Source organism: Dromiciops gliroides, chromosome 2 (genome assembly GCF_019393635.1).
Source record: "Dromiciops gliroides isolate mDroGli1 chromosome 2, mDroGli1.pri, whole genome shotgun sequence".
Taxonomy (NCBI): Eukaryota; Metazoa; Chordata; class Mammalia; order Microbiotheria; family Microbiotheriidae; genus Dromiciops; species Dromiciops gliroides.
Window position 1 is genome coordinate 227,974,375 of NC_057862.1, and position 23,902 is coordinate 227,998,276.

The 23,902-nt window shown below is 38.2% G+C and overlaps 1 protein-coding gene across 2 annotated transcripts in view; it reads left to right on the top strand.

Moving 5' to 3' along the window:
• Positions 1-23,902, top strand: part of STON2 (stonin 2) — a 194,908-nt gene that overhangs the window by 24,445 nt on the left and 146,561 nt on the right. For both annotated transcript variants that reach the window (XM_043988490.1, XM_043988489.1), the window contains one exon: positions 22,585-22,831. In XM_043988490.1, the coding sequence (XP_043844425.1) occupies positions 22,744-22,831 (88 nt within the window). In that variant the 5' untranslated portion in view covers positions 22,585-22,743. The remainder of the gene's footprint in view (positions 1-22,584; positions 22,832-23,902) is intronic.

Below are 23,902 nucleotides of genomic sequence, written 5' to 3' on the forward strand. Positions count from 1 at the left end.
TAAGCAATTCACCACGGTGGTCAGAATAGAATCATAGGATCTCAGAACTGGAAGGAACCTCAGGTGTCATTTAGAACAACATATAATTGAAGTATGAACTCCCTCTTACAGTATCCATCACAAATGGTTTTTTTACCTCTTCTGAAATGCCTCCAGTCACAAGCAATTTGCTGCCTCAAAAAACATCGCTAACATCCTCAAAAAGGCACTTATTTGAATGTGGTATTGCCTAGATATTCATTATAATTTTCTAATGCTTAAAGAATCTCAGATGTTTTTGGTGTTGATATTTCCTTCAGAATTTCTGTGGCCAAAAAAATTTGTGACCCTGTGGCCAACTCTATGATGAGTCTCCCTGAACTTAACCAGACTAGTCTTCAGTCCACAGAGATGCTGATTATTACTAGGCCCCCTATCAGAATTTGTACCTTGTTGTATATAGTCTTTGAGAATTCAAGATAGTCTCTTTGCCACAATGAGGCATTCAGTTAGGATTTTATTAATCTTTTACTATTAAGAATTGATGAAAAAAATGAAGAAAAAAAGATTTGGAGTAGTTGGGTGGCACACTGGATAAAGCACCGGTCCTGGATTCAGGAGGACCTGAGTTCAAATCTGGCCTCAGACACTTGACACTTACTAGCTGTGTGACCCTAGGCAAGTCATTAACCCTCGTTGCCCCCCCCCAAAAATTGATGAAGCATTTGGGGGGGGGAAGGGCAGTGGGGGCTAAGTGACTTGCCCAGGGTCACATAGCTAGTAAGTGTCAAGTGTCTGAGGTCGGCTTTGAACTCAGGTCCTCCTGAATCCAGGGCTGGTGCTTTATCTATTTCGCCACCTAGCTGCCCCCCGCGAAGCATATTTTTAAAGTATTTTAAGGGGAAAGGCTTTTTTTTTTTTTACTTTTTAAATTTTTAATTAATTAATTAATTATTTTTGTGAGGCATTTTGGGTTAAGCGACTTGCCCAGGGTCACACAGCTAGTAAGTGTTAAGTGTCTGAGGCCGCATTTGAACTCAGGCCCTCCTGATTCCAGAGCCGGCGCTCTATCCACTGTGCCACCTAGCTGCCCCCTCACAGGATTGTTTTTTAAAAGACTTCCCCCCAAAAAAAAAACAATCTTGTGAGGAAGGTAGTGTAAATTGTATTCCCATTTTACAGATGGAAAAACTGAAGCTTGTTTACCCAAAGTCACACGGCTAGGGAGAATCTGAAAATTAAATTGAATCAACCAAGCTTATTTTCTTCCTTAGAAACACTTAAAATGCTTTGTCTTAGGGATGAACCATTACCAACTAGAGAGTGACAACAGAGTCCATTTATGGTTGACTGCCAAAGTACTCATATCCTGGTGCAATCCAGACTATACAGAATATAAGGTGCACTAGAACTGAACTAGATTTTATCTATTAGATCATATCATCTATTCCATTCTAAAGCAGGATTGTTTCCCCTGCTAACTTCTTCTGGCTAGTTTTAAATAACCCAATCAATTATACTGACATTCTTCTATGGAAAAATCACATTTTATAGTATGTAGAGTACAGCAGAATTTACTGGGTATGTTCTGGGGGGAGGGGTGGAATTCATGCTTCAGCAAGGAGTTGTATTATATTCACTAAGGCCTTTCCAACTCAGATTTTCTGAATCTATCTAGTCACATACATTTTTGTGCCACAGTTTAGGGAGAGACAGAATGATATAGCAGATAGAGTGATGGACTTGAAGTGAGAAAGACATAGGTTGATATCCATACATTGATAGTAGCTATGTGACTAGGGAAAGTCACTTGAATTCTCTGAGTCCCAGTTTTCTCATTTTCAAATGAAGATAATAACTTTGGTAACTGTCTCATAGAGTTATCCTAAGGATAAAATGAGATAATTATGTAAAATGTATGCATATACATACATACATACATGTGCATATGGAGATGGAAAGAATGGCATATTGGATAGAGAGTTGTCCAGTATGTCTTGGGTTCAAGTGCTGTCTCTAACACATGCTGCCTATGTGACCCTAAGCAAATCACGTAACCTCTCAGTATTCTATGCGGTTCTCTACATCTATGAACTTGAGAAAAGGTGCATTTGTAGAGGGGGTTTCCTTATCTAGGAACTGCTTGTGTCAATGAAATCATAGGTCTAATCCCTATTCTGTAATGATTATTATTATGGGTTTGGGGTAGGAAAGGGAGGTTTTATTTAGTGTGGTCATTTTAGAGCATGGTATCTGCTGATATGTACCTGGGAGTCTTAAGATTAGATATGGATTGGGGGCAGCTAGGTGGTGCAGTGGATAAAGCACCGGCCCTGGATTCAGGAGGACCTGAGTTCAAATCCATTCTCAGACACTTGACACTTACTACACTTACTATCTGTGTGACCCAGGGCAAGTGACTTAACCTTCATTGCCTTGCAAAAAAAAAAAAAAAAAGATTAGAGATATATTCAAAAGACACAGTGTCAAATACTAGTGCTGCTCTTTATAGTGACTGAAGTGACTGGAAATCATTTCACTTGTTGAGGTTCACTTCCCCCTATGTATAATGAAGGAGTTAGATTAGATTCTTTAGTTCAGAAGTTCCTAAAGTGTTTTGCATTATGGACCTCTTTGACAGTCTGGTAAAACCCATGGACTGCTTTTTAGAATAACATTTTTTTTTTTTGCGGGACAGTGGGGGTTAAGTGACTTGCCCAGGGTCACACAGCTAGTAAGTGTCAAGTGTCTGAGGCTGGATTTGAACTCAGGTACTCCTGAATCCAGGACCGGTGCTTAATCCACTGCGCCACCTAGCCGCCCCTAGAATAACATTTTTAAATGCATAAAATAAAATATAGGATTATAAAGAAAACCAATTGTATTGAAATATAATGATCAAATTATTAAACAAGTTCATGGACCCCAGGGTAAGAATCTTTGTTCTAGTATAATGTCCTTCCCCTCTCTAAGTCCTATGATCATTAGTAAGTCATTTGTTAATAGGTAAGGGCTGTCCACTTGGATCTTGAAATACAAGTTTCAAGATATGCTCTTCAGCAATCAAAGATAATATGATATTGCCCCTTCTCAGATTCCTGTTCTTTGTTGCTTAATTATGACTCCACCCGTAACCAGTTCTGTAATCTGGGTTTGCTCATTCTTAAACACAAGTTTAGAGAATGATAGAAAGAAATCCTTTAGTCTTATACCCCATACAGATTTTGGTGAAACCTGACAGATGTTGCTTTCTACATCTAAAAAATTCTATGTGGGCATGAAGAAGCAATTCATAAGTTTTAAACTTGTCAAGCAAGTGAAAAAACAACAATTTTCCATGAATAGTGTTCACATTTTGACCTTGTAGTTTCTCCCTTCTATTTGAAAACCAAGTGAGAACTTGGTGCACTTTAGCACCACTTAAGTCTTGTGCCATTTACTCTCTTTCCCCAATTTCTAAGACTCTTCAAGGACTATAGTTAAGCTCTCTTAGTCTCATTTTATATTAACTGAAACTGAGATGCAATGAAATTAGGTGACTTAAGAAAATCCACTCAGTGAGTTGGTGGTAAAGAGCATCCCTGAAAATAGACATTTGCTTACTTGCTCAGGATGACTTGCAGTCACCCTGAGCCAAGTGAGTAAAAAATACTGCTGGTATCTATCTTATCATCACCTCAGTGGAGGCGTTGCAGGCTGTTTAAAAAGAATAGTATGTGCTGGCTAAATTTCTTTTATTTACAAGACTATTTAGAGTAGTTATATTTCAAGCTACAACCACATTTTATTTAACTTGGAGCTGAAAGAACTGACAAGGAGCTAAGGTGATTCAGAGAAAATGTGTGGGTGCAGGTGAATAGGTATTCTGTATAAAGTGAAAGCAGCACTAGAGAGAATAATCTTGAATTATAGCAGGTGGGATTTCACTTAAGTATTGGTATGGGACTGATAGCATGGAGGGTTGCCTGGAACACAAGAGGCATCATACTTATCTTTCTAATAGGGTTGTTGTGAGGTTCAAATGACATTTTATAAATAAAGTGCTTTGCAAGGCATTATTAATATTCAGAAGACCTAGGTTCAAATCCCACTTCTGGCACATACTACCCATGTGTCTCTGGGCAAATCATTTCTTCCCTGAACTTCAGTTTCCCCATCTGCAAAATGAGAGGATTGGACTAAATGTCTTCAGATCCCATCTAGATTAAATTCTGTGATCCTGTGTTACTATTATTAAATGTTTGTTGATTTGAATTATTGAATTGAATTAATGTAGATGATTTCCAGATTTAAAGGTGAGCGTATTTTGATTACTGGGGGCAGGGGAGCACAGATACAGTTGAAGGAGAATATACAGGTGACACCTGCTTATTGGTGGTATTTAATGGTAGACAGGTTCCTGGAAGGACCAACAGCCTTGAGGTGGGCTTGGAAAGAGTACAGTAGGTTACTTCCCTAGAGAGCTGTACACCAATTAGTATGTACCAAATACTTATATCATAAAGGATCTAAGTTCTTTTGTATATCCTAGCCAAGGAGAGGATGCTACAATTATTCAGGCGACCAGGGCTAACATTAAACTGGGTAGTCCTTTCTAGTACCATGTTTCTAACCAATCTTGTAAAGCCATTGTGTTGTTCTTGTGTGTGTATGGGGCTGGTGGGTCAGTTTCAGTAGGATGAGCACTTAGAGTTGCTTTTCATGTTATTCATGAATTACTCTGATCCAATCACACACATTGACCTACTCAGTAATTAGAGCTCTCTTCCTATTCCCCCCAAATTATTTGTACTTATTTCATACATTCTTTTGATTTACTGTTGGTATACAAGTTGTATCCTATTGTAGTGTTTTCTATTTGGGGACTGGTAATCACCAAATTATACCACTTTTTTTTTTTAATCCCTAGCACCTAGCACAGTGCCTTGTATGTAGTGGGCATTTGATTGTTCATTGCATTGCACTGCATTTCTGCTTCTTTTTTAGATTGACCAAGGGCTTTATCTTGATTGAGTATTATAAGTAACCCTTTTTCTTCTGGATCAGAGGATAAGGCATAGCCAGGAGTGAGTTGAGATCTGGCTGCTGAATCTTCACAGAGGATTCCATCTGTTGGAAAGAAGGCAGGGGAGATAGATGCCTTCCATTTTTGCCATTTGCCAAGAAGATTAATGCTCTGCCACTTTGTGAAAGAGTTTCATTGAATCCAACTCAGTGGAGCCAGCTCTAGGGGCCTGCCATAGCTTAGGATGGCCTAAGGCTATATTTTCTTTTTATCATCATTATTCTTCCTTGGAGAGAACTATGAGTTATTCTCTAAAGTAAAGGCTCATTGTTTTGGCAGCTTCAGTGTTAACCCCTGTAATTCCAAATTCTGATTAGACTGGATATCACACAAGGTTTCTTTGGTTATGCTCTTGCTATTTTCCAGAAGAGGCAGTGTGGTGTAGTGGAGAGAGAGTTGTGCTTGAAACCGTAAAGACAGCTAATGGAACCTCTTTGTCTTTGAAGGCGAAGGGAAGAGAAAAAACACTTAGTAAGCACCTACCACACGTTCTGCACTATGATCCTCACAACAATCCTGTGAGGTAGATGATATTATTATTCTATTTTACAGTTGCAGAAACTGAGACAAAGGTTAAGCGATTTGCTTCCTGCATTTGCCTAACCACGTGTTCGCCCCATCCCTCTGGAGTCCTTAATTCACACTTCTCTATGTTTCCATTGAGCCCTAGAGAACTCTTCTTCAGTTAACACTGGAAGGACTAGAATCTGAGACTCTCTCAAATGAACAAGCTGTGTCAATTGAAAAAGTACTTTTTCTTATCCATAAAGGCAAAAAAAAAATAGAAATAAGACAAAATTTTTCTTTCTTTTTTTTCTTTTCTTTTCTTTTTTTTTTTTGTGGGGCAATGAGGGTTAAGTGACTTGCCCAAGGTCACACAGCTACTGTCAAGTGTCTAAGGCTGGATTTGAACTCAGGGCCTCCTGAATCCAAGGCCAGTGCTTTATCCACTGCGCCACCTAGCCACCCCCAAAATTTTTATTTCAAAGAAAAATTCTATTAAAACTTTTGTGTCAAATATTTCTCATGGACCTTCATATTTGACCTAAGCCACCCTCTGGAAATTATTTGTATATATTCTCTGTTTATATGTGTGCATGTTGTGCCCCCAATAAACTCCTTGAGGACTGTTTTGCTTTATCCTTGTATCTTGAGTGTTTGTTCATCTAGTCAATAAATGCTTGTTAGTTTAGTTTGCCAAAGTGCATACAAAATTAGTGGCAGAGAAGGATACACACTCGGTCTCCTAACTCTTTGTCTAGTGCTCTGGTATTGCAAGCTCTTATTTCCTATAAACTGCTCTTGAGAAAGGAAATGAGATTGCCTGGGATAAATCTCTAGGATTGAGCTTGGGTCCTGATGCGTCCCTACATTGTTATCTCTATCTTTATTTTATATGTTTATTAGTGTGAACTGAAATCTCTCCTAGAGTTTTATGAAATTCTTTCTCATGGCAGAATTATCACATTTTATATTTAATATTTGGGGCTTTTTTGGTGGTTGTTATTGTTGTTCTGAATATAAGGAATTAAATGGAGAAAATCTCCTTTTTCATGTTGTCAGTCATGTTGCCAACAGTCCCTATTGTTGCTCTTAAGGACAGCTCTGCTACTTATTTTTTCTGTTGTATAGCAGCATGACTAGAGAGAGATCTTGTGGCCAAACCCCTTCCCTTCTAGCAGTTAAGGTATTATTATCCTTTTTCACTGATAAGGAACCAAAGTAAATGATCTATTAAAAATGGGGAGAAAGGATTGCCACTCTTTTCCTTGCTGAGCATGTTAACTAATGGGTTCCTAAGAAAGGAAGGAACTATATCCACGTGGTTTGGTATAATGGAAAGATTGCTGGACTTGGAGTCAGGAGAAAGAACTGGATTTGAATTTTAACTCTGACAGTAGCTAGGTAACTATGGGCAAATCATACGCTCTCTTTGAGTCTTAGATTTTTCTCATCTGTAAAATGAGAATGATAATACCCAGAGGGTTGTTAGAGGGAAAGTAAATCATAAGGAGTTACATAAATTTGAATTCTTTTATCATTAGTATTTGAGAATCATAGCTTTTTGAAGTCTGAAAGGACCTTAGAGAACATTTATTCCAAATCCTAGTTTAGCAGGAATCCCATTTATATCAGCTCTGACAAGTAATCCACCAGCCTAGGCTTCAAGACCTCCACGGCACAAAATTCACTATATCCTAAGAAAGCCCCAATTTCACTTTTAAACATCTGTCTAGGGGCAGCTAGGTGGCGCAGTGGATAGAGTACCAGCCCTGGATTCAGGAGGACCTGAGTTCAAAACCAGCCTCAGACACTTGACACTTACTAACTGTGTGACCCTGTACAAATCACTTAACCCTCATTGCCCTGAAGAAAAAAAAAAGATAAATGAAACATCTGTCTAAATTTTCCCTGATATTTAGCATGCAAATCTCATCCATTAATTCTGGCTCTGCCCTTTGGGGCCAAAAGAATAAGCTTTCTACATGGCATGCCTTCAAATACTTGAAAACAACTATTTGTGCCAACACCACCTACATCTTCTCTTCTCCAGGCTAATGATCTCAGTTCCTTCAACCTGTCAGCATGATCTCCAGTCACCTCACCATCCAGTTTGCCTTCCTTTGAAAGTGTTGTAGCTTGTCATTACTTCAATACTTGAATGGCTCTATGAGCTTATCAATATCAGTGTTCCTTCTGAGGATGCAGCTTGTGAGCCATTCATGTCCTTTCTTTCAGATTAACCTTTGTTTATGACCTTCTATTAATCCTCCTGTTGGGGGGTGGGGGGTGGAATCCCAATGTATTGGGATCTTCCTCTAGTTTTCTTGACATCGTGTTCCTCTGTTATCTTCCACTCTCAGAAAACAACCTACCCACCTTTTTTTCCAGGCACACATCTGATGGCATTCATTATGCTGTTTCTCTTGTGCTTGGTAATGTGCTGCTGAATCATACCCACCATGTATCTCTCCACTGCCACTTGGGTGAACCTCAACTTTAATTCTCCATAGACTCTGGCATTTCATGATTCAAAACAATAGAATATCACTGGAAGAATCTTGTTGAAAAGATGGACTTTACTCTTCTTCCTTTCCAGTCTCCATACACTCTATGTATTCTTCAATCCCAAGACACTGGCCTTGAACAAGGTATTCTATTTGCTAATTCTTGGGGCATTTTCACTGGCTGTCCTCTATGCCCAGCATGCTTTCTTCCTCATTATAGCCTCCTGGCTTCTCAGCTTCCTTCAAATCCCAGCTAAAATCTCCTTTCATATAAGAAAACTTTCCTAATCCTCCTCAATTCTAGTTCCTTACCTATATTGATTGTTTCTTTTTTTGCATCTATTGATTATTTCTAATTTATCTTGTACATATCTTGTTTGTACATAGTTGTGTGTCTATCATCTGCTCCATTAGACAGTATGCTCTTTGAGAACAACGACTGTCTTTTGCCTTTCTTTGTAGCCTTAGTGCTTAGCACAGTGCCTCGAATATAGTAGGCATCTAATAAATATTTATTGACTGATTAAAAGCCTTCCAGCTTCTTCAAGAAGACCCACGGTATGTGTGCATACATTACTGTGAAATTTTTGTAGAAATAAAAACAAAGAGACATTAGGTCATCCTTAACTATAAGCTCCAAAATTTTTTATGTCCTTTGGTCTCCTCCCCTCCTTAGGGAATCTTGAGAATCAGTCTATAAAAACACTCAAAATTTTGTTACACAGACCTCCTTTGTAAGTATTTGTTCCACTTCAGCTGTTCTTCCTACCTTTTTTTGTTTTTTTTTTAGCACCATATAACTTCCTTTTGTAGCACATGAAGAACTGTGACATTGGTGTCCAGCAGTGGTTCTGCTCTAATTGATGGTGAAATGTTTGTTATAAAAATATTTGCAGATCTTCTTCTGTTCATTGTCTCCATATTTGTTGTCTTCTTTCCAATTTCATCCTTAAAGTCCTTGGAATGACTTTGCTTAGTTAGATCTGGCCCCAAACTTTCATTAAGCTTATTTTTCTTGTATATTTTAGTTGGTTTTTCTTTTCCAATGGTGGTGGAAAGGAGGAAGGGCAAGGAGGAATAGGGATAGAGGAATAAAAAAAGAAAAAAGCAAGAAAAGAAGGTTATCAAGGCATCTGTTTTTTAAAATGGGGAGAACATAACAGGATTGACAAAAAAGGATGAGCATGATAGCTTTGAAAGCCATAGGTTGATCTTATTATATACCTACAAAACAAAAGAAATTGAATATAATAAAAACCTCAAGTTTCATGTGATAACATCATTTTTCTGAGTTCAGAATAAAAATAGAAAGTAATTTAAAATAGTAAACTTGTTTCCCTTCCACCATTTCTTGCTATGTTCTGAAGCAATCTAGAAAGGAACAAGCTATTCTGTTCAGAAAGTATTTATTAAGCACCTTCTATGTACAGAATGCCGTGCTGCACAAAAATTATTCTCAAAGTATGTAAAAAATAAGTGCAAAGTAATTTGAGGGCATAGGGAGAAGGGCACTATCACTTAATGGAATTAGAAAAGGCCTCCCAAAGGAAGCTAACATGGACAGCTAGGTGGCACAGTGGATAAAGCACCAGCCCTGGATTCAGGAGGACCTGAGTTCAAATCTGGCCTCAGACACTTGACACTTACTAGCTGTGTGGCCCTGGGCAAGTCACTTAACCCACATTGCCCCACACAAAACCCCAAACCAAACCAAACCAAAACCAAAGCAAGTTAACACCTGAGCTGTACCTTGAAGGAAACTGGATTTTAGGAAGCAGACATGAGGAGGGAATGCTTTCAGGAGGAAGGCATGGGGAAAAGCAGTTTTAAAAAACAAGCTCCTATTAAATCATTATAGGTATCTTGGGATTTACTTTTTTCTCTTCATAAAATCAAAGAAATAAAATAATAAGAAAATACAAATTATGTCCTTATGGAATAGAGCTCCATTCTAATACAGGATTTAAAATATATAGATAGATTTTCTTATTTTAGGGAAGGAGAGAAAAAAATTTAATTAAAAATATATATTATATATTTTTAATTTAAAAGTATATATTTTATATATATATAAATTTTTTTTCTCTCCTTCCCTTCTTCTCCTACCCCAGTGAATGGAAAAAAAATCCTTAGAACAAATATGTTTAGTGAAGCAAAATCAAGTCATGCTTTAGCCATATCCAAAAAAATAAATTTCAATCCATACCATGAGTCTGTCAGCTCTCTTCTCAGGAGATAGGTAGTATTTTTTCATCCTGAGCCCTTTGGATTTGGGGTTGATCACAGCATTGATCAGATTTCTTAATCTTTCAAAGTTTCAGTGCAGAGTTACCTACCTGCACAAAGCATATGCAGGAAATAAGGAAACTATTATAAATTTTCTCTTCACTCATCAGAAGTGAATGTTTAGTACATTTCATCTCCTTTAATCAAAATGGCAACACCACACTAGAGTGAGAGAACTGAAGGTATGGGTAAGAAATTGTTTGGGATGATGAAGAATCTCTGAGGGGCAGTTGGAGTGTTAGATCAGATAAGAGAACAGGAGAGAAGTATGACCAGACTGCCTCATATATGATCAATTAGGAATGCAGAATTTTAAAAAAGTTGATCCTCCTAAGAAGAATTTAATAGTAGTGGTATAAGTTAGAGAGGGGAAGGATTTCTGGCCTTTTCACTTCTCTGATAATCCTTGCCCAGATACATTTGATCTGCATTTAGCAAATTCCTACGAATATTAGCTGCATTCCACTATTCTCTCTTTTTTTCCTTTCTTTTCAGGGTAATGAGGATTAAGTGACTTGCCCAGGGTCACACAGCTAGTGTCAAGTGTCTGAGGTCACATTTGAACTCAGGTCCTCCTGAATCCAGGGCCAGTACTTTATCCACTGCGCCACCTACCTATCCCCTTGCTATTCTCAGTAAGAAGGTCTGAAATAATTTAGCTACTCCTGCACCCTTCCTATCTCTTCAGGCAGCTAGTTGGCACAGAGGATAAAGTGCTGGCCTTAGACACTTATTAGCTTGTGTGACTCTAGGCAAGTCACTGAATGAACCCAGTTTGCCTCAGTTTCTCATCTGTAAAATGTGCTGGAGAAGGAAATGGTGAACCCCTCTAGTATCTTTGCCAAGAAAACATCAAATGGGGTCATCAACAACAGAGCTAGGTATCTTGAGTTTGAATTCGGCCTCAGACATTTAATATCTTTGTGAGCCTGGACAAGTCAAATAGTTAATTTGTATATAATAATTTGCTCATCTGTAAAATGGAGATAATAATAAAATGAGATAATATAAGTATTAAAGTACTCTAAACATGCTGCTTCTTCCTCCTCTTCCCTTTTCTTTTCTTTCTCCTCCTCACTATTTGTTATTATCATTAATTCCTTCTTTTAGGCTACATTTTATCTCCTTACTGTGTGACTTTGTTCCTTTATTCTCATAGATGAGAACCCATGCCATATTTGCAAATAATTTCTTTTTCTTCTTTTTTTTTGCAGGGCAATTGGGGTTAAGTGACTTGCTCAGGGTCACACAGCTAGTAAGTGTTAAGAGTCTGAGGTCAGATTTGAACTTGGGTCCTCCTGAATCCAGGGTCAGTGCTCTATCCACTGTGCCACCTAGCTGCCCCCTACAAATAATTTCTAGAGAAGGAAAGTCTACATTCTTCCTTCGATAATGTATTCCACTGATTTAATATCTTTCACTGTCAGGGCCACTGGCACAATTATATCCATTCTTGTGCCTAATAAATCAGTCAACAAATATTTACCAAACAATATCCTGTGACAGGACATCACCAGATTTCCCTTCACTTTCTGCAATAAAAAATTGTTCTGAGTGCATTCTAAGAATTTGTTAAATAGTATGTATTGGTTTTCCCCTGTTTGTACAGGTAGAGTCAACTCTCAATTATCTGCAACAAATGTTTAAATCTGGGTTAACTCACCACACCCTCTAGCTGGTGTGTGATTAGGCAAAACAGACTAATTTCACATTTGCCTAAGTGAAGCATATTAGGAAGTCACATCTGCTTGTTTATTGTAGATCGCTTTGATTATCATCTGTTGAGGAGAGAATTATCTGTGATGAATACTATCTCATTAACATGAACAAGATTTCACTAGTTAAAAAAATTTTATTTTGGTGCCTTGTCTTCAGTGCCAAACTGCCTTAAGAAGCTCATTTAGCTACAGTTTGGAGATAAATGATAGGCAAATTCCACTTCTAAGGAAATTTCTTTTCTTTTTTAACTTACCTGAAAGTCTCTGTTGGTTCATCTTCATTGTTTTCTGGACTTGGATGTTACTTTGTGGGAGGCTCCTCAATGAGGAAAATAGAAGCAGATACCCAGTTGCCAAGCAGAGTCAGCTCCTCTGCTTTGGGGCCTCTGGAGCTGGTACTTTCAAAATGAAGTAAACTCCATTAACTGCACAAGTTAGGATTCTGGAGCAAATTAGATAATGTAGGTAAAGAAACTGTCAAACTTTAAAGAGCTGCAGAAATGGTGCCTATTGTTATTATTTCTATTATTATCTTAGAAATTAGAAGGGACCATAAGGGATCTTTGTTTCCCACCCCTTCAGGCTATTAGGAACTGAGGTAAAGCAGTGAACTATATATCAAAATTGTTGATATCTACCAAGCCATTTGGTAGAATGGACCATTGTATATGTCACCCATTCCTTTTTTTTTTTTTAGTGAGGCAATTGGGGTTAAGTGACTTGCTCAGGGTCACACAGCTAGTAAGTGTTAAGTGTCTGAGGCCAGATTTGAACTCAGGTAGTCCTGACTCCAGGGCTGGTGCTCTATCCACTGTGTCACCTAGCTGTCTCCACACATTCCTTTGATAGGTAGACTTTCCACTCACTGAATTAAATGAATATGACTGCCCTGGGCCCCTGTTCTCTTCAGGGTCAAGGACAAATCTTAACTTGTTTTTAAATTTTGTTTTTATAGTTAAGAAAATTAGTCTTGATTTCGAGACTGTAGGATCCACCTTGTTGGAGTTAACATTGGCCTATCAGGATAGCTAATTTAAATGAAAAGTTTCCTGGCAGGATATTTAAAAGTCATTACCTTAAGATTCTTCCTCTTCTATATGACTAGAGAGGGGAGTGAGTGAGTGAGAGAGACAGAGACAGAAACAGTGTGTGTGTGTGTGTGTGTGTGTGTGTGTGTGTGTGTGTGTGTATTCCATGCCACTGGGTGTCAGAGGTAAGTGCTGATTATAACAGAAATAAGACTCATCTTTCTTCCTTTTCAAGTTTTCCGTATGGATTCATTTGAGAGAGCAGTCAGTTAGTAAGCATTTATTGAGTGCCTGTTATGGACCAGATACTGGTCCATAACTCTGGGGATAAAAAAAGGCAAAAGACAGACCTTGCCCTTAAGGACCTCACAATCTAATGGGAAAAGATAACATATAAAAAGAAGCTGAAAATAGGGGATGGGAGGTGGAGGGAAGGTGCCTGGTGTGAAATCATGATGAAGTCCTGCAGCCAAGTGGGAAATTATGACATGCCTGCCTTGGGCTCCCTCCTTAAATGAAGGATCTAGGAGCTCTCTGATGTCTACCCTCTCCAGTGTGGGGAAGGGGATGGGGACAGACCTTAGGGACAGAGGATGCAGAGTAGGCATGAATTTCTTTTTTTTGTGTTTTTTTGTTTTTTTCCGTAAGGCAATTGGGGTTAAGTGACTTGCCCAGGGTCACACAGCTAGTAAGTGTTAAGTGTCTGAGGCTGGATTTGAACTCAGGTCCTCCTGAATCCAGGGCCGGTGCTTTATCCACTGCCCCAGTAGGCATGAATTTCACAGTTAAAGAATTTCAGAGTGAAGTCCTTGGGTTTCTTTCTGTTCCTCTAAAGGAGAGGGAAGTGGTCAGTTTCTTTTTTCTCCTATGGACGTTAATTTGGAAAGTGGACAAAAACAAAATTCAGAAGGTCAGGGTAGCAATGGATTCTCTTTCTCCCTTCCAAGAGCATCAAGGTACAGTGGAAAGAATACTGCATTAGGAGTCAAGAAGAGGATATGGGGTTTGAATCCTGGCTCTTCTACATCCTTAGCTATGTGTAATTTTAGGAAAAGCTTTATCTTTATCTTTAACTTTTATCTCCCTGACTTAAATTTTCTCCCCTACCAAATGAAGCCATTGAATTATCTCTGTGATTTCTTCTAAGTCTTATGATCCTAAGGTACCTGTGTACTTAGAAGTCCTGTGATCTCTACAGTTAAGTTTCTTTAATATTTCAAAGGAGAAAGGTTGCAAGCATTTATTAAGTGCCTACTATGTACCCCAGCATTGTGTTAAGTGCTGAGCATACAGAGAAAAGGCAAAAAACATTCCCTGTTCTCAAGGAACTCACAATCTAATGATGGGGAGGGGTAGGGAGATAGTTCAGTTTCTTTGTCATATAGCTTATCTCTCTATTAAAAGATATTTGAAGCACTTGTGGCTTTAAGAGATTTTAATTTTCATTTATCGGGCATGTGGTAGAGAGGATTCCTATTTAGGGAATAGATTGGGCTGGATGATCCCTTCAAGGTCCCTTCCCACTCTGATAGTCTGTGGGTCTGTATAGAGGAGCAGTAGAAGATAAGACTAGAAAGGTAAGTTAGTTCCAAATTGTGGCGCCTCTGGAATGCCGGTAAGGAGTTTGACCTAGATTCTCTTGCTTTAAAAAATAGCTTCAGTAGCTCCCTATTAGCTATAAAATATTGTGTGCAAAGTGATGTTTTATAAGGATTACTCTAGCAATCCTATAAAATGAATTTCCTGGGAAGAAAGTACAGGTAGAAAGTCTGAGATCTCTTCTCTTTTGTTTTGTTTTGTTTTTGCCGGGCAAATAAGGGTTAAGTGACTTGCCCAGGGTCACAGCTAGTAATTGTCAAGTGTCTGAGGTCGGATTTGAACTCAGGTTCTTCTGACACCAGGGCCGGTGCTCTATCCACTGTATCACCTAGCTGTCACCAGATCTTTTCTCTCTTGAGCTGAATCTTTCCTCTGCCCTAAACAGTGGGATCGCTTCACCTGTATACTAACATGTCATGTTCATTACCAATACCAGGCCTTTATTCATGCTCTTCTCCCCAATTGGAATGCCATCCTTTCTGCTTTGTATCTATCCAAATCCTATATGTCCACCAAGACTCAACTTGAATAATTCATCATAAAAATTCCCTGACTACTCCAGTCTCGTTGATCTCCCTCTTGTGAACTACATTTAGGTGTTGGGGTTTTTTTGCCACATTGTTTTTAGTCTGCTATTATTTTTTGTCAGTCTTCTCTTCCCCAACTAGTTTGTAAGCTATTTGGATGAGAGCAGGGAGAAGGAGTACATCTGGACACACTGGAGGAATATTGTAGGAGGAGATAGAGTAGAATTCTATAATTCTGTGATACTACTTCATGTTCATCATGTGCCAGAGAAATATATTAAGCATTTGATAAATATTTGTTTATTTCAGATGGTAATAGTAAGAAAAGATCTCTAAGCTATAGCTTCCCAAGACTCTTCCCTTTGGCACCACTACAAACAGTTTGAATTCAGAGTTTTAATCCCACCTCATCTACTTTACCTTGGGCAAGTCGTTGTTAGTTCTCTGGGTTGCTGTTTCTTTGTTTGTAAAGTGAGATGTTTGGAGCAGATTTTTAAGGTTCCTTCCAGCTCGAAATCCTATGATCTCATTGAAAAAGAGGTATTTTTCTGAAATGTTGACATTCCTAGAATGTGATTTATCCTTTCCTTGCTTTGCATCTCTGGGGGCAACTCTGTTGAAGATTTTGAGTCATTGGTTTGCAGTGATTATGAACGTTGGCATGTTATGCACATCGAAAGAATGGGGTGGGAGGCGGGTTTGTTTTGTCTTGTTCCAAGCTTCTCCAGTGGGAAGTGGAGCCTTATGACTTGTATCCAGAAAACAGAGACAGCTGCTTGTACAGCATTTCTGAAGGTGTAGTGTCTCCTTCTGCATGTTGAATGTGGTCATTTCACAGTAAATACCTGAAATCCATTTAATAGCATTACATTGTATAGGTGGGGCTGGCCTCTAATAAGATGTCTCGGCCAACCTCTTATGGGGTTTCTTAATTCCTATAACCAGCTCACATCTGGATTTGAAACAGGGAGGCTAAGGAAGGGTGGGTGAGTCCTCTGGGAAAATTGTGCAGTCTTCTGTAGTCCATATTTTCTGAGTTATGTCCTTAGTGCAATCTGTATTACATGCCTAATCTGTCTGAGAAACATGTTTGTAAATAGGAATTTTCAGAATTTGCCTTGGGGCCTCTGATATTGGGTCTCTGCCCTTACAGCTGGTCTCACTCTAGCTCATTCTGAGAAAGGAAATCATTAAAACCAGAAAGTGGTATAAGAAAATACAGTACTGGGAGTCAGAAAACCTGATTCTGCCACTAAGTTCCTGTGTGACTTTGGACAAATCACTTAACCTCTCTGAGCCTGTTTCTTCTTTTCCAAAATAATAGAATTGAACTAAATCTTTAAGGTCGATTTCAATTCTAAAACTATGTTTTTTGGGGGGGGGGCGGAGGTAAGGCAATTGGGGTTAAGTGACTTGCCCAAGGTCACACAGCTAGTAAGTGTTAAGTGTCTGAGGCTGGATTTGAACTCAGGTCCTCCTGAATCCAGGGCCAATGCTCTATTCACTGTGCCACCTATCTGCCCCACTATATGATTTTTAAAGGAACTTTTAGATGGCTTTTCCTTTTCACCTCTATCCCATTCTCCTCAAATTGTTTCTTTTGATTAGTATAGTGTTCACTGTTTGAGATGGCTTTTCTTTAAAATTTTCTCCCATTGGGTTATGACGGTGTATATGTAAATGTACTTACTCATTTGATGACTTGAATTTTTAAAAAAAATTTTGCTTGTTTTTGTGTGGTGGAGCTGGTGGTGGTGAGAGGGGAAACCTGACTCTTGAATTTTATATTATCTTGGCCAGCAGACCTTACAGTAGTGAGGGGCATTGTGTCTAACAGGACATGAAAATGGCTGTGTGCCTAGAAATTCGCACAGATCTGATGTTTTGGTTTGTGGGCACCATGCCTACTTTCCTACTGGAGAGTAGGATTCATGTCTAATTCTTGTACCTGCTCTGCTTGCTGAAGTTTGAATCCACACATGGAGTAAGAGCTTGGTGAAAGGGGATATTGGACTTTCTATAGTTAGTCTGGCTCTGGTCTCCTGGCTAATTTTTAGGTAAGTAATTTACTTCATGGAGTTATCCCAGTTCAGCATTTCCCACACTATTTGTCTACATAACTCTTTATTCATTATTCACAGAATCACACAGGAGGTCTGGGTTTATAGACTACACCCAGAATAAAAGGATGTTGGGGAAATTTGGGGCCAAAATAGAGGAAACTAAACCTATTATTTTTTTAAAAGAGAGATACATATAATAAACATTTGAATACATAATATCACAGGGGTAGTGAAAGGGATAGACCTGTAATTTCATTGATATAGGTAACTCCTGGTTGAGGCACCTCATTTTCTCAATGCTAGTTGAATAATTGGGTTGTTCAGAATCACATATCCTGTAATGTGTCCGAGGTAGGAGTTGGATATAAGTGTTTCCTCACTATACCACGCCACAATGAGTCTCACATCTTTTCATGTCTGCCAGTTTATAGGAGAAAATATTGTAGTATTAACATTTTCTCATGGCACCCCCAGTCTCTTTGACTGGAATTATAGTGTTCTATGGAACACAGTTTGGGAAATTTTACATCAAGTGATTATTATATTTCCTTAGCAATTCATATGTGAAAAGTGTATTTCCCAGTGATTTAGGTTAGTGGTCTCCAAACTTTTCAATTGTGAATCTCTATCAGTAAAAAAAAAATTTAAATACAGACCTTAATATGTGTATATTTACTTATAAATCATATGCATGTTATAATAATTATTATGTACATCACAAAATATAGAGGCAGTGGATAAAGCACCAGCCCTGGATTCAGGAGGACCTGAGTTCAAATCTGGCCTCAGACACTTGACACTTACTAGCTATGTGACCCTGAGCAAGTCACTTAACCCTCATTGCCTGCCCCCAAGGTGGGGGGGGGGATATGTGTGTATATATATATATATATATATATATATGTGTGTGTGTGTGTGTGTGTGTGTGTGTGTGTGTGTGTGTGTGTGCGTGTATACATATATATATAATGTATGTACACAAACACACATACAAAAATAGACATTTTAAAAGATAATCGATGAAGATGAAATAATTTTTTATTCTCATCAAGAGGGAGCTATTTGAATTTGAGTAGGAGAGTAACAATGCTAGAGACCTATACTTTACAAAAAGTCACTTTACAAGCTGTGTGGAAGAGAGATTGGAGTAGGGAGACTTAAACCAGAAAATAAATTAAGAGACTCTTGGGATAGTCCAGCAAGAGGCAATGAAGCCCTGAACAAGGATGGTGGCTATCTGAATAGAAAGAAGACAAGAATGAGATAGACATAGAAATAAGATTTGGCAAAACTGATTGAATTTGTGGGAAGGAGGAGAATGAGGAGTTCAAGGTTGTAAACTTAGGTGAGTGGATTCCGGTAGGTGGTGGTAGCTTCAACAAGAAAAGAGAAGTCTGGAAGGGGGGTGAGTTTGAGGTAAAATATAATTGGTTGTAACCTGTCCATGCTTGCTCATTCTCTCTGTCCCACCCAAAATGAAAGTTAGGGAAACAGAGTTCTTATTTACCATCAATACTATGGCGTAGACTTTAGAGATTGCCCTACCTGCCCTTTTGAGACCTATCTGCCTTTGAAAGTCACAAGAAATCTGAGATTTGGGGATGGGTAAACTAAGAATGAGGGAAGGGAAGAAGTTCTCAATAATACCCATGTAGCTGCTGCTGCATCTAATAAGTGTCTGAGGTTAAACTTGAACTCGGATTTTCTTGTCTCCAGGCCCAGTGCTCTAGCCATTGCGCCAGTCTCCTTTTCCCACTTATCTACTGCAGTATGGTGTACAGAAGGCTACCACAGAAGACATGCATAGAGTTTTCCTTCCTGGTTCTAGTTGACCACTGGGTGCTTTGGGGTCTGCTTCTGGCATTGTAGCTTCTTCCATTTTATTGGATTGTTTAGTCCATTCACATTTAAAATGACTATGTAGAGTCAGGTTGTGCTTCCCTCCATTGTATCTTTAATTTTTTTTTAAAAACTAATCCTTTTGCCCTTTTACATCAAAACTTTGTTTTGGTTTTAGTTTTGCTTAAACTACTACTTTGAGGCAATTTTATTCCCAGAAGCTCTTTCCTCCCATAACTCCCCTGCTGTCTTTTGCCAACAGTTTCCCTAGGTTGGGGATTTTACTTAAATTACTAGTTTATTTTTATTGCTTCTTGAAAAGAAATGAGTCAAACGATAGGGTATGTCTTCAAAGTTGGCTCAAGGAGATCTCAATATGGGTCCTAAGTGCAAGGTTGGGCGGGGAGTCAGAATAGGAGGTGGCAAGCTGGTTAGGTAGGGTGCTAAATTAGTGATTGGCATTTTTCTGTGTTAATTTAATTCATAAGGATTTTTTTTTTTAGCTTGTGACAGTTCCCTCTTCTATGGATTCAGCTATAATTGCTCTCCATTTGGCATATAATGCTTCTTTGAAAGTTTTGAGAAAGCAGTCTGGAAAAAGTGTCCAAAGCTCCATCTTTTACAAATATTATTTTCTTTGATTCTCACAACAGTTCTATTATCCCTATTTTACAAATAATGAAATTAAGACTAAAAAGTTAAGTAATTTGCTTATGGTTGCATAGCTAGTATGTTTTGGAGTCAGGCTGTGAGCCCAGGTCTTCTTGCTTCCAAGTCTAGGACCCTATATTCACCATGCCACCTTGCCCCCTATGGTACCAGAAGGAGTTTCTCTAGCTGTCCAAAATCCAATGAGTTGAGGCAAAAGTGAATAACTGATTGCAAGAATATAGATTCATGTCAGAGTGAAGGGGCTAGGGGTAGGGAGGTCAGTATTGGGTTTTGTTTATTTGTTTGTTTGTTTGTTTTCTTCCTTAACATATTAGTTTAATTCAACATGAGAAATTGTTTTTGAAAGTTGAAAACAGATCTATCCTTTGACCAGCAATACCACTACTAGGTCTGAATGCCAAAGAGATTGAAAAAAAAAAACAAAAAGGAAAAAGAAAAGGACTTATATGTACAAAAATATTGATAGCAGCTCTTTTGTGGTAGAAAAGAATTGGAAATTGAGGGGATATCCATCAATTGGGAAATGGCTGAACAATGGTGATATATGATTGTGATGAAATATGGTTATGCTATAAGAAATGATTAGTAGAATGCTTTCAGAAAAACTGAGGTTATATGAACTGATGCAAAATGAAGTGAGCAAGACCAGGAGAACACTGTTCATAGTTAACAGTAGTATTGCAGGATAACAAACTGTATATGACTTAGCCATTCTCAGCAATGCGATGATCCAAGACAACTCCGAAGGACAATTCTGAAGTTCTTTCTAGAGAAAGAACTGGTGGGAGTCCAAATGCAGTTCAAAGCATACTCTTTTTACTTTATTTTTCTTGGTCTTTTGTTTTTGTTTTTTTGGTTTGTTTCTGTTTACAACATAGCCAATTTGGAAATGCCCTGCACAACTACATGTTCATTCTATATCAAATAGCTTTCCTTCTCAAAGAGGGAGAAGAGGAAGGAAGAAGAAAACTTGTAACCCTGAATCCCAAAAGAAAATGTTTAAAATTATTTTACATGTAATTCATAAAAACAAAATATAAAACGTTAAACATTTTTTTTGTTTGTTTTTGGTTTTTGGTGAGGCAATTGGGGTTAAGTGACTTGCCCAGGGTCACACAGCTAGTACATGTTAAGTGTCTGAGGTCAGATTTGAACTCAGGTCCTCCTGACTCCAGGGCCAGTGCTCTATCCACTGCTCCACCTAGCTGCCCCTAAAAATTTTTTTTTAAAGAATGTAATCTCCTTGAGGGCAAGGATTTGTTTTTCTGCTTGTATTTGTATTCCCAGCACTTAGCACAGTACTTGATACATAAGGGCTTAATAAATGCTTTTGAACTAAAAAAGAAATTAGTATTGTTTTACAAGGCAAAATGTAGGTTTCAAGAATTTGACTATTTGTCGGACCCAACCTACTTTCCTATAGCCTCCATCTTTTGTGGCAGCTGCCTGCATTCTTTACTCTTACTTTGTGTGCCTAGTATGTAATGGTCTTAACTCAGCTGTGCCAATAAGATTGGAAGCTTATTGGCTCCAATATGAGTGAGCATGTACTGGACTTCTGTTGCTCTTATGCTTTGAAACATGTTTGGCTAAACTGTGTTCACTTTTGATCTTTAAACTTCAGTAGATTGTGCTACAGATTTAAATCAAATAGCTACCTGACAAATGCAATTATGATGTTGAATGAATAGCAGAGAAGACTGACTTTATTTTACTATCTGTCGAAAGAATGTCAAAGTGCACAGAAAAGTATAAGGCCTTCGGAATTGTAAAGTTAATGGAGGACTATAATGATGCAAATTATATCCTTGGGAGATTGATGAATTAATTACAATGTTTGGCATATTAGTAAAATTTGTGGACTTAAAAAAACAAAACACCCCAAAGCTGATTTAAAGGCTAATTTTTTCGAGGTCCTAAAATGACACCTCCTGAATTAGGGCAAGGGAACAGGGTGAGGAATAAAGTAAACTGAATGTTTTCTTGGGGTGGGTTAGTCCATCACCTTCAAATGAATCACTTTTGTGAGTTTTTTTTTTAAAGTAGAGCCTTGTGTCTTTTGCATATATGTTTAGTTGTTTTAAAACTATTTTTATAATGAACCTAAATATCCACAAACATTTCCATATGCAAAGAACAAAAAAAGAGTATTATATATAAATTTGTGAACTTATGTTAATTTGCTTTGGGAAAAAAAAGCCTATATTAAACATAGCAAGATTGCACCAAAATTATCTATATCCTCTTCTGGACTTATTTTTGCTTTCTGCAGTGTATTTTAATAGGGTTTTTTTTGACATTTTGTTTTTGCATCATCTATATTTCCCCATCTCTCCTTCCTAGAGAGCCATTTTTTTCATTGTATTTTAGTGTTTTATTAACACTCTGTGCTTTTTTTTTTTAAATTTCTTTCTTTCTTTCCATTTAATCACTAAGAAAGCACGATGTGGTAGAGAGCTGGAGTGGCAGCCAGGAAGACCTAGGTCCAAGTCCTCTGTCTGCCATATTTTGCCTCTGTGGCCCTGCTCAGTGTCCTAGGCAACAGAGATAGCAACCTTCATTGATAAGAGCAAATTCCCTCACTTTGGAGTTGCTTATGTCAACAAAATCACAGGTCCAGTTCTTATCTCTATTCCTATCTTTATATCCTTACCCTCTAACTCACACCTTCCTAAGTAAAAGCACTCCCTAATAACAAGTATAGCCAAGCAAAATGAATCAGCACGTTGTTCTTGTCTGAAAGCATCTTCATATGTAATTTCAGCACTTCTTTTTTCTTTCTTTTTTTTTTTTTTGACAGTGTGTTTCACCTCCATTGGGAAGCCCGAGGAAAAGGAGTCAGTCTCTAAGAAGTGATTATAACTCTTGATAACTCTTGGCTGTTTTGGTGCATTATTTACTGCTTTCCTACAACCAAAGGGTCTAATTGAAATTAGCTGTGAGAAGATGCGTCTCTAGTATGACGACCCTTAGCAATGTCATCGCCACCCACCAGTCTGAGTGGGTATCTTTCAATGAAGAATCACTCTTTCCTGTTGCTTCAGAAGGTAAAGTCTCCTATTATTTCCTAGAGTTTAAAAAAAAAGACTAACAAATCACGCTGTGTATTTTTGTTGCTTCTAGCGCTTCAGTTTTAGCCATCCATGGGCTTTGTCCTACTATTAAAATAAGGTAAATTGGTCACTAGAAAGAGATCCATGGACCCTTCCATTTCATAGACTAGAATAGGGCATCTTTATTTCTGGGATACCAAAAGATAACCCTAAAAACTAAATTTACTCCTGAATGGTTAAGACAGTTGTTCTCTTTCTACAGGCTTTATAGTTTTAGAGCACTTCCTCATCATGGGATCATGGGAGTTAAGAGTTGGAAGGGATATTAGAGATAATTTTACAGATGATTGCATTGTGCGGTTATTTTCCCTCACAGCAATGAAGCTATCCTGGCTATTGTAATCCTTTTACTATTCTGTTTGTGAAACTAGTACACAGAGATGTTAAATAACTTTTCCCTTGACACAGGATATGTGTCAAGGCAATGTCTAGTAAACTTCAGTCAGCTCAAATCATTTGGTTCTAATATGGCTGCCATCATTCATTGTTATTCTCTTTTACTATTTAGTCTATGGCTGAACTTATTGGGTTTAATTGAATATGAGTGGATCTTTTTTGTTTGGATTATGATTTAAAAACCATTTTGTTTTATGTTATTTTTTTCCTTTTTTGGGGGGGGTGAGGCAATTGGGGTTAAGTGACTTGCCCAGGGTCACACAGCTAGTAAGTGTCAAGTGTCTGAGGCTGAATTTGAACTCAGGTCCTTCTGACTCCAGGGCCGGTGCTCTAACCACTGTGCAACCTAGCTACCCCTATGTTATTTTTAAAAAAAAATAATAAGTGAAAAGGGAAAAGGACTCACATGTACAAAAATATTTATAGCTGCTCTTTTTGTGGTGGCAAGAAATTGGAAATTGAGGGGATGCCCATCAATTGGGGAATGGCTGGACAAGTTGTGGTATATGAATGTAATGGAATACTATTGTGCTGTAAGAAACGATGAGCAGGAGGAGTTCAGAGAAACCTGTAGGGACTTGCATGGGCTGATGATGAGTGAGATGAGCA